The 16,157-nt window shown below is 41.9% G+C and overlaps 1 protein-coding gene across 1 annotated transcript in view; it reads right to left on the bottom strand.

The window, feature by feature from the left end:
* Nucleotides 1-16,157, bottom strand: part of LOC126161936 (E3 SUMO-protein ligase RanBP2-like) — a 329,323-nt gene that overhangs the window by 41,575 nt on the left and 271,591 nt on the right. The window contains exons 26-27 of the mRNA XM_049918109.1: nucleotides 7,622-7,770; nucleotides 6,159-7,086 (exon numbers count right to left, since the gene is read on the bottom strand). Coding sequence (XP_049774066.1) covers nucleotides 6,159-7,086; nucleotides 7,622-7,770 — 1,077 coding nt within the window. The remainder of the gene's footprint in view (nucleotides 1-6,158; nucleotides 7,087-7,621; nucleotides 7,771-16,157) is intronic.

Below are 16,157 nucleotides of genomic sequence, written 5' to 3'. Positions count from 1 at the left end.
GAGTGAGTGATGGAGGGAGGGAGGGAGTGAGTGATGGAGGGAGGGAGGGAGTGAGTGATGGAGGGAGGGAGGGAAGTGAGTGATGGAGGGAGGGAGGGAGTGAGTGATGGAGGGAGGGAGGGAGTGAGTGATGGAGGGAGGGAGGGAGTGAGTGATGGAGGGAGGGAGGGAGTGAGTGATGGAGGGAGGGAGGGAGTGAGTGATGGAGGGAGGGAGGGAGTGAGTGATGGAGGGAGGGAGGGAGTGAGTGATGGAGGGAGGGAGGGAGTGAGTGATGGAGGGAGGGAGGGAGTGAGTGATGGAGGGAGGGAGGGAGTGAGTGATGGAGGGAGGGAGGGAGTGAGTGATGGAGGGAGGGAGGGAGTGAGTGATGGAGGGAGGGAGGGAGTGAGTGATGGAGGGAGGGAGGGAGTGAGTGATGGAGGGAGGGAGGGAGTGAGTGATGGAGGGAGGGAGGGAGTGAGTGATGGAGGGAGGGAGGGAGTGAGTGATGGAGGGAGGGAGGGAGTGAGTGATGGAGGGAGGGAGGGAGTGAGTGATGGAGGGAGGGAGGGAGTGAGTGATGGAGGGAGGGAGGGAGTGAGTGATGGAGGGAGGGAGGGAGTGAGTGATGGAGGGAGGGAGGGAGGGAGTGATGGAGGGAGGGAGGGAGGGAGTGATGGAGGGAGGGAGTGATGGAGGGAGGGAGTGATGGAGGGAGGGAGTGATGGAGGGAGGGAGTGATGGAGGGAGGGAGTGATGGAGGGAGGGAGTGATGGAGGGAGGGAGTGATGGAGGGAGGAGTGATGGAGGGAGGGAGTGATGGAGGGAGGGAGTGATGGAGGGAGGGAGTGATGGAGGGAGGGAGTGATGGAGGGAGGGAGTGATGGAGGGAGGGAGTGATGGAGGGAGGGAGTGATGGAGGGAGGGAGGGAGTGATGGAGGGAGGGAGTGATGGAGGGAGGGAGTGATGGAGGGAGGGAGTGATGGAGGGAGGGAGTGATGGAGGGAGGGAGTGATGGAGGGAGGGAGTGATGGAGGGAGGGAGTGATGGAGGGAGGGAGTGATGGAGGGTGGGAGTGATGGAGGGAGGGAGTGATGGAGGGTGGGAGTGATGGAGGGAGGGAGTGATGGAGGGAGGGAGTGATGGAGGGTGGGAGTGATGGAGGGTGGGAGTGATGGAGGGTGGGAGTGATGGAGGGTGGGAGTGATGGAGGGTGGGAGTGATGGAGGGTGGGAGTGATGGAGGGTGGGAGTGATGGAGGGTGGGAGTGATGGAGGGTGGGAGTGATGGAGGGTGGGAGTGATGGAGGGTGGGAGTGATGGAGGGTGGGAGTGATGGAGGGTGGGAGTGATGGAGGGTGGGAGTGATGGAGGGTGGGAGTGATGGAGGGTGGGAGTGATGGAGGGTGGGAGTGATGGAGGGTGGGAGTGATGGAGGGTGGGAGTGATGGAGGGTGGGAGTGATGGAGGGTGGGAGTGATGGAGGGTGGGAGTGATGGAGGGTGGGAGTGATGGAGGGAGGGAGTGATGGAGGGAGGGAGTGATGGAGGGAGGGAGTGATGGAGGGAGGGAGTGATGGAGGGAGGGAGTGATGGAGGGAGGGAGTGATGGAGGGAGGGAGTGATGGAGGGAGGGAGTGATGGAGGGAGGGAGTGATGGAGGGAGGGAGTGATGGAGGGAGGGAGTGATGGAGGGAGGGAGTGATGGAGGGAGGGAGTGATGGAGGGAGGGAGTGATGGAGGGAGGGAGTGATGGAGGGAGGGAGTGATGGAGGGAGGGAGTGATGGAGGGAGGGAGTGATGGAGGGAGGGAGTGATGGAGGGAGGGAGTGATGGAGGGAGGGAGTGATGGAGGGAGGGAGTGATGGAGGGAGGGAGTGATGGAGGGAGGGAGTGATGGAGGGAGGGAGTGATGGAGGGAGGGAGTGATGGAGGGAGGGAGTGATGGAGGGAGGGAGTGATGGAGGGAGGGAGTGATGGAGGGAGGGAGTGATGGAGGGAGGGAGTGATGGAGGGAGGGAGTGATGGAGGGAGGGAGTGATGGAGGGAGGGAGTGATGGAGTGATGGAGGGAGGGAGTGAGTGATGGAGGGAGGGAGTGAGTGATGGAGGGAGGGAGTGAGTGATGGAGGGAGGGAGTGAGTGATGGAGGGAGGGAGTGAGTGATGGAGGGAGGGAGTGAGTGAGTGATGGAGGGAGGGAGTGAGTGATGGAGGGAGGGAGTGAGTGATGGAGGGAGGGAGTGAGTGATGGAGGGAGGGAGTGAGTGATGGAGGGAGGGAGTGAGTGATGGAGGGAGGGAGTGAGTGATGGAGGGAGGGAGTGAGTGATGGAGGGAGTGAGTGAGTGATGGAGGGAGTGAGTGAGTGATGGAGGGAGTGAGTGAGTGATGGAGGGAGTGAGTGAGTGATGGAGGGAGGGAGGGAGTGATGGAGGGAGGGAGTGAGTGATGGAGGGAGGGAGTGAGTGATGGAGGGAGGGAGTGAGTGATGGAGGGAGGGAGTGAGTGATGGAGGGAGGGAGTGAGTGATGGAGGGAGGGAGTGAGTGATGGAGGGAGGGAGTGAGTGATGGAGGGAGGGAGTGAGTGATGGAGGGAGGGAGTGAGTGATGGAGGGAGGGAGGGATTGATGGAGGGAGGGAGTGATGGAGAGAGCAATTATTCATATAATTAGTAAGTTCTTTGACAGATTACAAACTTTAAAAAAAATTGACAGGAAATCTAGCTAGCCTCCCAAGAGTGAGGTGAGTACTGAGCAATTTCTTGCTCTTGGGCTTCGAAAATTTCTTGCCCCACTCAACAAATTACTGCAAAATCTAATGAGTACAAGCATTAAGTTATGTCAATATGATCTTATTGTTTCAACCATTCACAATAGCAGCTGTTACGTCTGCTAATGTTTCTTTCGAATTAATTCTAGAAATTGACAATAGGAAACACCACCACTCAAGGTGCAGGTTGCCCCTTGACTGGTTCTCGTACTACCAGAGTCCAGTTTCTGAGTGATAGTTGGCTTGCATGTCGAGAAAATCACGACACGAACTATAACCAGGTGCGTCTTTTTCACAAAGTTATGGTATGACCTATGTTTGAGCTGGGTCTCTAAAGTGTTAAATAACAGAATGCCTTAGCTCCTGATAAGACTTGACTTCGCTACACAATATCATGGTACAGAACCAGAGGAACATGCCCTGGTTTCTGCCTGTCGGGCATGGTTGAAAGGTGAAGTCTACAATGAGAAAGTAAACACACCACATGTACTGATCTTCTGGATTATGAATAGTAATGTTTTCCTAAGAGAATGGCAAGACAAACTTAGAACAGCTATACGTGGTGTTGTTGAAAGAATTTTGAAGTGTGCTGAAGTCCAAGGTGAAATATACGATACTAAACTTAGCTTACTTGCCTTTGCTTAACACCTTCAGCGAATATTTGGGTTACATTGTAACAGATGTATCTCTGTAACTAATAAAAGTTGGACACACATTATAAGGGATGTTTTAATTGAATATATCTATACTAACCCCTCCTAAAACATTTACTGTTTCCCTGAAACACCTTGTATATTTTGCTTTAGCCTGACAACGCCTTCATGCCACGAGGCAGCTTATGACCACAACACGGCCTTATATGGGACACTGTGCAGCTGTTGGCAGTCATATTCTACACACACTTCAGCTAGGTGTACACACACACACACACACACACACACACACACACACACACACACACACACACTTCATCCTCAACTAGAATAAATATAAACTGTAATTGTGGATAATATGTGGTTATAAATATCACAAATTTATTTATTTATCCCTCACAAGAAACTGGAATTTAATTTTTTGATATATCAAAATGGACTTTTTCTAGCAATGAATAAAAAGTTAGAAATGTGTAACTTACTATGAACAGCATAGTGAAAAATAATAGGAGAACATGGACTTGGGCAAAGGAGTGAAAGAGGAAGCTACGTAGTAGAGTTTTACAAAGGGCATTATTTAATCATCACTAACATATGTTTTAAGAAGCATGAAAGAAGGTTGTATATGTGGAACAGACCTGGGGACACTAGAAGGTTTCAGATTGATTATATAATGGTACAACATATTTCAAAATCAGATTTCAAACTTTAAGACATTTCTAGTGGCAGAAGTGGACTAACCATAATTTATTGCTTATAAACTATATATCAGATCTGAAGCATTTGCAAAAAGGTAGGAAATGAAGGAGATGCGACCTGGATAAGTTGAAAGAACTAGAGGCTGCTGAGAGTTTCAGGACTAACATTAGGCAACAATTAACTGAAAAAGGGGAAATGAATAGAACAGAAGATAAATGGGTAGCTTTGAGATATGAAATTGTGAAGACAGCAGAGGATCAAATAAGTAAAAAGACAAGACCTGATAGATATCCTGAGATAACATGAGATATTGAATTTTGACAAGAGAAGATAATAAGAAATGCAACAAACTAAGCAGACAAAATAGGCATACAGACATCCAGAAGCAAGGCTTGACAGAAAATTCAAAATAGCTACACAGGAATGGCTAGATGGCGAATATAGGGCTGCAGAAATAACATGCATGATTAGGGGACAGATGGCTGCTGCCTACAGGAAAATTAGAGAGACCTTTGGAGAAAATAGTAGCAGATGTATGAATATCAAGCACTCAGATGCCAATCGAATATTGAGCAAAGAAGGGAAAGCTGGAAGACAAAAGAAGTATACACGAGAGCTGTGCAGGGAAACACACTTTAAGGCAATATTATAGAAATACAAGAGGACATAAATGAGGAGAGGAGATATGATACTGCTACAAGAATTTAACAGAGCACTAAAAGTGCTAAGTCAAAACAAGGGCCCCAAAGATGATGACATTCCCTAAGAACTACTGATATTCTTGGGAGTGCCAGCCGCCACAACAAAACTATTACACCTCATTTTCAAGAGGTATGAGACAGAGGAAACACCCTCAGATTTCAAGAACACTTTAATAATTCCAATTCCAAAGAAAGCAGGTAGTGATAGCTGTGGATATTACCTAACTATTAGTTTAATAAACAACAACTGCAAAATATTTATATAAAGTATTTACAGAAGAATGGAAAAACTGTTACAAGCTGACCTCAGGGGAGATCAGTTGGGTTCAAGAGAAATTTATGAATATGTGGGGAATAACGATTCTACGTGTTAACTGAGTAGGTAAGTTGAAGAAAGGCAAACCTACGTTTATAGCATTTGTAAACTGAGAAGAAGCTTTCAAGAATGTTGACTAGACTACAATCTGTAAGTCGGAAGTTAGCAGTGACAAAATCCAGGGAGCAGAGGGTAATTTATAATTTATACAAAAACCATACTGCAGTTCCACGAGTCTAAGGACACAAAAAAGGCAGCAGTAATTGAGAAGGTTGCGAGACAGGGTAGTAATCTACCCCCATGTTATTCAATCTGCACATTGAGTTAACAGAAGAGGAAACCAAGGAAAGAATTGGAAAGGGCATTTAAGTTCAGGCAGCAGAAGTAAAAACTTAAGAGGTTTACTGTTGACAATGTAATTCCGTCAGAAATGGGAGGGGATTTGGAAGAGCAGTTGAATGGAATGGATAGAGTCTTGAAAACAATATTGTAAGATGAACAACAATAAAAGTAAGACAAGCATTATTGAATGTCATCTAAATAAGGCACTGCTGAGGGTATTAGATCAGGAAGGGAGACACTAAATGTGGTAGGCGATTTTTGCTATTAGGGTTAGCAAAGGTAACTGTCAATGGCTGAAGTAGAAAGGATATAAAATGCAGTCTGGCAATAGCAAGCAAAGTGTTTTTGGCAAACAGAAACTTTCCAACACTGTATTTAAATTTAAATGTTAGGTGCATTTTCTGGAGGTAAAGAAAGGATCGATTGGTAGGACACATACCAAGATGTCAGAAAATAATCAGTCTGGTAACAGAAGGAAGTAGGAGGGATAAAAATTGTTAAGTGAGACCTAGGAATGAATGTAATAAGCAGGATCAATTGGATATAGGTTGTGGTTATTATAAAGAGATGAAGATTGCACAGGATATGCAAAAGTGGAGAGTGTCAGCAAATTAGTCTTCAGACTGAAGACGAAAACAACACCAACCACCACCACCCCCAATTAATACATGTAACTCAAATAAGAATATTTATTACCTGGTTGCTGTTCCTGAGGCTTTATCTTTGAAGCAAGGTCTGCAAATGTGACGGTCGACTGCACTGAAGAGAATAGACCTTCAGGCTTCAGATTCTCCTCCAATTGCTTTCCTACTGTTCTGTGTTTTCCATCTGGTTGAAGAATACTGTGTGAAGGTTCCATCATGGTTTTCAAATCTGTGCTTTCAGTGGCTGATGTTCTCAATATACTTTCAGTTTGAAAGGGTGCAGTAAATCCAAATCCTGGTGTCTTTGAAACTTTGGGCTCACAACCAAATTTACTTGTTGGGCCAAAATTGAACATAAGGGGCTGGTCCTGCACAGATTTTGACTGACTAGATGGAGGGAAAAGAGTAAAGAGTGGGGCATTGGAACAACTTTCTACCTTTTGCCCCTGTGAACCAAACAGTGAAGTTCCAGCAGCTAAATTACTGATCTGTTTTTCACTTTCAGATGAACGTCCTGGAGTTTTTCCAAACTCTGGTGTGGATATAGCAGCTTTCTCTGCAACAGTGTTTGTTGCAACAAGTGACGCCACCCCAAATTTGTTCTCGGCATGCAATGAACCTGTCTGATCAATTGTTATATTTTTTGCATCACCTGCAGCCATTGCAGGACTTGTGAAAACTGCTGCTGTGTTCCGGGAGAACCATGATGGATTGGTTGTTGTAGTAGACTGACCGAAAGTAGGAGTGAAAGAAAATGTCGGAGGCTGCAAAATACCACTGCCCATCTTGGGTTTGATCGGTGTGGTATTAGAAGTAATTTGCTTATTCTTATCCTCTGGCTTATTCTTATCCTCTGTATTATCGTCAACTGTGCCAGCTGTTTTCTGTCCACGGGCAGCCAATGAAAAGTCACCTGAACAATTAGGTTCATGTGCAGACGTGTCCACATTTGATGATTCTGCCCCTCTTTCTCCATCTGACTGTAAAAGAAAACAGATGTCAGAAATAGAAAATACAAGAAAACTAATTAACATTAATCATTTCAAAATGAAGTTAGTCATTGTGCCATCCGCCTACTTGTCATTTACAATGAATAATATTAGACTAACAGATAAGTAACAAGGAACCTTGAGAAACTTTAGACAGGAGATAAATGAAATAGAAGACCACAACAATTTCCTACTTTTATAATGCTGTCTATTGAAACGTGAAGTTAAAAAATTCACACGGTTTTTGGTAGTCAAATGTAGCCTTCTTTACCAAGTATAGATAATTTTATTTATCCGACACAATGAAATACATAATGTTCAGAGATTTAAACATTTGCTTCACACACAAAAGGCAGCATTAATGTTTGGTTTCTAGTTATTAGTCTACCACTACTTTCCGATCATTTATCAACTACGCAGATATTTTATGAGAAACTACTAAATTTTACTAACATCAAAGAGTCAGTATATTTGCAAGGAGTGTAAGCCTTGCTTGTGTCATATTTTGATTAAATTATTCACATACCTCTGAAGCTTCATCATCTTTACAGCCTGGACATCCTGGACATCCTGGTTTTCTTCGATAAGCATAAAAATTTGAAGGCAACATCAACCTTTCTGCCTCTGCTTTCTCTTGCGCAGTAACTGCTAATTCGTATATCACCTCTGGTGAATCTGAAATGGAAGTATATTATCTCTGTTACATTACACTTCTCATTTGTATTTAAGCAGTGAATGGATTCTTTGCACTAACAATGAAAGAATTATGGGATTTCTAGAAAAGGCTGCTTACACAGTAACTTACACCTGATATGCTCCATAAAACCAATCACATTCTTATAATATCTTTAACATTACATAACAATGTATTTATATCAAACCAATGGATACTCTAACAACATTCCAAGAAGCAGGAAACATATCTGTACTAATAGTAATGTAGTGATGGTAATAGCCGTCACTAATACTAAGGTTCCATTGTAAACTAAGTTTAGATGGATGTACACTGAAGAGCCAAAGAAACCAGTACACCTGCCTAATATTGTGTAGGGCCCCTGCAAGCACGCAGATTAACATGTGAAATAGTGGTCCAGCATTGAAATCTACAGCAATTTGCAGAAGCGTTGCACTTCTGTCACATTGAACTATTCTCTTCATTAATCATTGGTCTCATTCTTGCAGGACCTTTTCCCGGCCGCAGCGATGTCAGATTTGATGTTTTACTGGATTCTTGATATTCACAGTACATTCATGAAATGGTTGTATGGGAAAAATCCCCACTTCATTGCTACCTTGGAGATGCTGTGTCCCACCGCTCGTGTGCCGATTACAACACTACGTTCAAACTAACCTAAATCTTCATAACATGCCACTGTAGCAGCAATAACCGATGTAACAACTGCGCCAAACACTTAGGGTCTTATAAAGGTGTTGCTGACCTCAGCACCATATTCTGCCTGTTTACATCTCTCTGCATTTGAATATGTATGCGTACATCACTTTCCTAGTGTACATAGTCAAAATAGTGGACAGATTATCTTTAGTCAAATGCCTAGCTCTGTCTAACACTACTCATTTCTTACACTCCTGACCACCCACATACCAAGCCGTAACGGGAGGTCTGAGTGAGTAAAAGAAATGCTGTCTTCATTCCCAAGTCTTATTTGTATCCGCAAATATTAAAGTCTTGTAAACCACTGTTGTCCTTTCAGTATACCGAAGCTCTGATGGATGGATTGCACTTGTCCTGTATTTTTATCTGTTGTAATTATGTTCCACTAACTACAAATGTAGAACCTAGTCATTAACACATTTTAATAAAACAAATTTTGCATGTTACTGACACATTCTGTAAGTTACAGATTTTTGACACGCACTGCGTACCATTGGGAAGTCAAATGAAGTTGTTACAAGTCGTCACATATTGCATACTGTGAAATTTTTCTGACATAGTTATGTTTATTTAATACACATTAACTCAAAACAATAACAATACTAAATTACTGTAGCATGCTACATTTCTCAATGTAATGTATGTTGCATTGTGTATTTGTTAATACATTTGAGAAATGTTTTGAGATTAGCTAAGCAGTTCCAAACCTTTGAGAGACCATTACCGATGAATAAGAACACACAGAAACCAATATCTTTAACAAGGTTTAGTATGTAACTAAAGTTTAGATTAGAATTTTTTTAACTTTTCTATTTTTAAAACTACAGGACACAATATTTCAATAACATTCAACATATAAAATTCACCATTTTTGTAAGTGATATCAAAACAAAACACAATGAAAGTTAATGAGAGGGTTGTTATTGCTTATTTTCATCACTCTATTTTATGAAACTTCCTGGCAGATTAAAACTGTGTGCCCGACCAAGACTAAAACTCGGGACCTTTGCCCTTTGTAGGCAAGTGCTAGACTGATGGAGTTACCCAAGCATGACACACAACCTATCCTCACAGCTTTACTTCCGCCAGTATCTCGTCTCTTACTTTTCGAACACCACATTCTGAAATATTTCTTATATTTCATCTCAGCCAATGCACATTGTAAACTGTGTTCCAAGTTAAACTGGTTCCTTGCTATTGTTTTTGTCATCACCATAGTAGTAAATTCACTTTCCCTATAAGACATGTCAAACTTATGACCTTTTTTTGATGATGGGTATTTATCACAAATCTTCCTAAAAATTGTTCCTAGTTCTGTTTTAGAGGAATCTACTTTCAGTGTGCATCTTCATTTAGTCCACAAAATTCTGGTCTGACTTTAATGTCACAAGTGAAAATATTCAGATTTCATTCATAGAAAATTGTTTTAAAATCCAGTTACTTGGCAAGTCTCCAGTTCAGGAAAATAACTGACAGAATTTACTAGCAATTATAAGTGCTGACTTATTTCATGTGTGATGAACAATTTTCACTATTTGTGTTAAGTATCACTGTCAGTTCTGGGAACATGTAAATGCCTCTAATTTCAGCTGTGAGCTGGGAAATCTCCTATCTGTGAAGAGAATGAACTTTATGTTTTGCTGTCAAAATATTCATCATATTTCCTTCCAAGCCAAGATTAAGCATATTTATTTCTACAAAGACACCTGCAAGATTATATATAAAAACAAAGATGATGTGACTTACCAAACGAAAGTGCTGGCAGGTCGATAGACACACAAACAAACACAAACACACACACAAAATTCAAGCTTTCGCAACAAATGGTTGCTTCATCAGGAAAGAGGGAAGGAGAGGGAAAGACGAAAGGATGTGGGTTTTAAGGGAGAGGGTAAGGAGACATTCCAATCCTAGGAGCGGAAAGACTTACCTTAGGGGGAAAAAAGGACAGGTGTACACTCGAGCACGCGCACACACACACACACACACACACACACACACACACACACACACACACATCCATCCACACATACACAGACACAAGCAGACATTTGTAAAGGCAAAGAGTTTGGCCCAAACTCTCTGCCTTTACAAATGTCTGCTTGTGTCTGTGTATGTGTGGATGGATATGTGTGTGTGTGCGCGCAAGTGTATACCTGTCCTTTTTTCCCCCTAAGGTAAGTCTTTCCGCTCCCGGGATTGGAATGACTCCTTACCCTCTCCCTTAAAACCCATATCCTTTTGTCTTTCCTTCTCCTTCCCTCTTTCCTGACGAGGCAACCGTTGGTTGCGAAAGCTAGAATTTTGTGTGTATGTTTGTGTATCTATCGACCAGCCAGCGCTTTTGTTTGGTAAGAGGGAAACATTCCACGTGGGAAAAATATACCTAGAAAGAAAGATGATGAGACTTACCAAACAAAAGCGCTGGCAGGTCGATAGACACACAAACAAACACAAACATACACACAAAATTCTAGCTTTCGCAACCAACGGTTGCCTCGTCAGGAAAGAGGGAAAAACCCAAATCCTTTTGTCTTTCCCTCTCCTTCCCTCTTTCCTGACGAGGCAACCGTTGGTTACGAAAGCTAGAATTTTGTGTGTATGTTTGTGTGTCTATCGACCTGCCAGCGCTTTTGTTTGGTAAGTCTCATCATCTTTCTTTTAGATATATTTTTCCCACGTGGAATGTTTCCCTCTATTATTTTCATATCATATATATAAATTTATATAGACACACACACACACACACACACACACACACACACACACACACACCCACACCTTCGACAAACACGAGTTCTCAGAGAGTTGTGCAAAGAGGTGTGAGCCAAATTAATGTGGTTTTGTTCTACACTGAAGTATGATAGTGAACATGTGGCAAGGTGTTACATAGAATGCCCAAGCTTAGACAAGAAACTGCTCTATTTCTGGACAGGGTGAGGCCGGAAAAGGAGAAAGACTTACAGGGCAAAATAACGGATGATGTCCAGAAATAAAGCAGTTTCTTGTCTAAGCTTGGGCATTCTATGTAACACCTTGCCACATGTTCGCTATCATACTTCCGTGTAGAACAAAACCACATTAATTTGGCTCACACCTCTTTGCACAACTCTCTGAGAACTCGTGTTTGTCGAATTACTTCAAATGAGGTTTACTATCTTCGTTACCTGAGTGAGCACATTCAGAAAATCAAGTGGAAGTGTTTCTGCTGCTAAAGTGAAAAGAAGCATAAACCAATGGCTGAATGTTGCATTTGGAGCAATTTCTTTCATGAATGTGTGGAATGCAGAGTGAACGCCCAACATGGAAGGTGTTATCTGTACGTATACCTACCAACTTCAACTTCAACAAGTGCATCTCACTTTCCTCAACAAAATTTTTCAGTAATCGGAAAACTCCTATTCTTCTTTAACACTTGTTATCTTTTACATACTGAACATAAGAAAACAGAAGGGAACAAGATGTAACACCCGTTGCAGTGCACAGAAATGAATTCTTACTTCATTGGATACCATGGCCAAAATACAAAAAGTTATGACCCCAATAAGACTTCTGATTGTGTTGTTTGAAAGAGAGATCTTTTTTATCTTTTTCTTGTGTCACTGTCTAGAAGCAGCATCACTGCATCTAGTAAGCAAGGCTTGATGGCAGCCTCTCCTATTGTAGGATGTTCCTGGTTTTCAACAATTTGAAGAGTTATTTGGTACGGAGCTCAAATTATATCTTCAGTTGACTTCTTTTTGAAAAAGAAGTACTGTGAAAATTTAAGGCCATTAGTCAAGAATGTAACGCAACTGAATTAATAGCATTTACATTTTGTTACCTATGTTGTGTATGAATTTACTATGAAGCACCTTCAGTAGCCTGAAGTCTCTTCATGTTTACTTGCTGCTTGTGCCATTTATTTAGCTGCACTTTGAAATAATCTCATGATGATCAATATAGTATTGCTATACTTTGTCCACTGCATTTTACCTCATAAACCTGAGGTATGTATTACCTGGAGAAGGACAGAGATGACCTGGTCAGGGTAGTAGCACCATATTTACATCCGAAAAAGACAGGCAGATATTATAAAAGCATATGATGCAGTGTTTTGAAGACTAGAGTGCACTGTGACACAAAGCTGTGAATCAGTCATACAGCTGCATCTGCATTACCACTTAAAGTCAACAACACTGACTCGAGGCTGTGATATTGCATCTTCAAGCTGGTGCTTGCGGCACAGTATTTTACAGCCGTTTTAAATCCTACCCAAAATTGGTTCTCAAACTCAGTGTTGTGGGACATTGCCAGTGCGGATGCATGTCATCGACAAACGAATATCGCACTACACTGCCATGCAGAATACAGTGTACCACATAACTATATCCCAAATCTGTCAAATGGATTTCTGTTTGCAAGTGTGACGACCCAGTGAATGCCAGTATTCACAGTGCAGCAGTCGATTCTCGTTAAGTATGATGTGAACCACACACAAACTGAACAACTCCAGATATTTAGAGAGAAAAATGGGAAGTATGGGACACAACGGACAAAAATCATCACATAAAATAAAGGATGTTTGGCATTGGATCACAAATGGTGTCAGATACTAACTGCTGAAGTAAGAAACAATATGCAAACTTCAGTAACAACCACTGAAATTGTGAATATCTCTAATAGATACACCAACTCACAAAGATATTTCCAGTGGCCAGAAAGCACAAAATTATGCCACATTCTCTTCATGAGATACTGCAGATGTACACTGTGTCCATTACTGGTGGTTCAGAGACAACAGATAACCAGTCTTTGAATGACATTCGCCAAAAATTTACAAACTGTCCATTCTTGCAATCAAGCAGTTCACTGCCAAGATTATTTCTCCCGTACATTTCCCAATTTAACACTTGCATTTCTTGATTTGCTCCAGCTGCAACCCTGCAACAAGTCCGACTGGAACCAATATGCGTTAAGTGCAAAAATCTGTCAGGTGTGGAACAGTCCTCACCATAAGTGAGAGCGCCTATGTTCTCCGTTTCCTCTGAAGTACCAAGAACTGGCAGAATGTGATAGGTGCCAAGCGCTCAGTGTGACCACACCTTAGTGTGTTCAGATATTACCTGTGTGGACACACTAAAAGTGTACTTAAGATTGGCTAACTTATCTCCTCTTGGTGAAAAGAGAGAGAGGTCTATTATCATAATAAATTATTTCAAAATTTTCACTATCTTTCATATGCATCAATGTGTAACTTAAAAGTGCACCAACAAAAAGCAGCAGCATTGTTCATAAACACTAAGGAATTCATGAGCTGCTTAAAGAATGAAACAGACATGGGCAAGACCTGTTAACATGAAACTGAAGGATGGAATTGAATCCATAAATTCTTTGCCAATGAATACAGAATCTATTTTGGATGACTTCAACAGTTGGTTGGGGGGGGGGGGGGGGGGGCGCTTTGGAAAAAAAGGACAATAATTCCAGAGTGACAATTTCAGCTTACTTCAGATTAGCAGTATCATTTTTCATCTTCAATCAACATGCAGTGTGGTACTTAATTTCATGGTAATGTAATAAATATGACCAATAACAAGACAACAGCAACTTCTTTATCAAGCTGTGATATCAGTGCATAACATGCAAAAGGATCAAATACTTTTACTGAATAGTTTCCCAGCAATCGTTTGAGAATGACTGCATAGTGCAAAAAGATGTGAACCAAACTCTGAGGTTGTTAATTTTTCATGCAAAAACTGAAACTTTTTTAAAAACCAAATTCAGCAAGGGCTGCAGCTTTGCTTCATTCACATTAAGATTTTTTTCAGGAACATAGCAGACCTTTGTATTTTCAGATTTGTGCTTTCCCTGAATCCAACACAGATGCAAGAGCAATTCTTTGTGTGGTAAGAGAAAAATTTGGCAACAGTCTGTGACAAAGAATTGCAGGAATGAGTCCGAAAATAATCGGCGCATATCAAAGCCACCATCAACATTGAGCAAGTCTAGTTTTTAACATCATAGTGTGGTACAATTTTTCTGAAAGTGTAAATCGTATCAAGCAAATCAGGCATTCTGAACAGGTATTTGAACACAGACCAATGTGACAGAAGAACACAACCTACATCACAGGCAGATCATCCCTCTGTTTCCACTACAGAGTTGGGAGGCACCAAACTAGATTTCAATTGAGGCCCATATTTGGTGTGTTTTATATTATAACCTACTTCCTATGTATATATGTGACTTCAATGCATTTCAAAACTCACTGTAGATCTCACAAAAATGCATTGTTATTGGTACGATTTGTTATAAAATAATGGGAAACATTACATTGGTAGTTTGTTATATAACTTGTGTGTCACCAAAGTATTTCATTTCAAGGCAACAGAACATTGAAAATTCATCAGAAATGTGTTGTTGTTGGTACAACTGTTGTAATTAAGTATCTGTTAATAACCTGTCACTGATTAAAGTCTTCAGAAGATGGTAAAATACAAAATATGGTCTTACGTCATGGGAAGTTCAGCGCATCATAGTGGGTAGAGGCATCGAAATGCAGAATTACAAATTAATGTATCACTAATTCCAAATATTTTTTATGCACCTTCACATTTTCCAAAAGATTGTGCAACTTATATATTTATTTAATAGAAGTATGTTCTGTAATATTCAATATTATTGAAAAGTAAGTGTAGTCTCTCTGAAGAGAGAGTCTGATTGGTTTTACCTGCAAGAGAGCTTGCACTATTTGCAAGGAGTCTGCTCCTCAACAGAAACAGTGATCAAGAAATAATGACTCCATGGCTTTACTGAAAGTAAGAATGATGAAACACTGTGAAAGACTATTGTAAATTTGTATGGCACTATTTGTAATGGAGATTTCCTAAATTGATGTCCTGAGTTGCAGACAGGCACAATGAAAATATTGCTAAATGTAAAGGCCTTCTTTGGAAATAGAAAACACACACACACACACACACACACACACACACACACACACACACACACACACACGCGCGCGCGCGCGCGCTGCGCGCGCGCGCGCGCTGCCATTATTTGCGGCTGCTGTGGCCCGAGACAGTGGCATATGAAGTGCGCAAGTGCAGAGTGGGAGGGACAGAGACAGGCGGGAGGGGAGGGTGTGTGTGTGTGTGGCAGCCGTCATGCACATTTAACCTACACAAGTACAATAACTTCATCAACTGACATTTAACCTTATTAGAACACAAAATTAACACTGTGGAAGTAACATTAAGTGGTAAAATGTTTGTAGAGTTTTTTAACGCAGTTTTAAGTCTTGCACTAGACAGGATAGCTGAGCAGTAGGCATAGCTGTAGCACTCTGAACTGTTGTCAAGGAAAGAATCACACAGAGAAATAGTTGTGGTGCCACTTCAGTTAGCTATCTCACCATCTTTGTGTTATCACTTTCAACAATTTTGAAATTTTTATATTCTTTACTATTGTTTATAAAACTGACAACAAATGCTTGCAGTAAGTATAAAGGGTTCCCTGTTTACTATCTTAGTGCTTGAAACTCAACATCGATGGTTTCTGGCAAGGCTTCAGTATTACAATTCTTGTGTCTTGTGTTTGACATCAATAGCTTCTTCACACACTTCTGTTTGTTGTTGGGTGCTGAAAGAATGCAATTATCTGTCTTCCAAGCCACTTGTGGACACTT

This window comes from Schistocerca cancellata, chromosome 2, assembly GCF_023864275.1.
Source record: "Schistocerca cancellata isolate TAMUIC-IGC-003103 chromosome 2, iqSchCanc2.1, whole genome shotgun sequence".
In the NCBI taxonomy this organism is placed as follows: Eukaryota; Metazoa; Arthropoda; class Insecta; order Orthoptera; family Acrididae; genus Schistocerca; species Schistocerca cancellata.
This window is presented reverse-complemented; position numbering and strand designations above follow the sequence as displayed.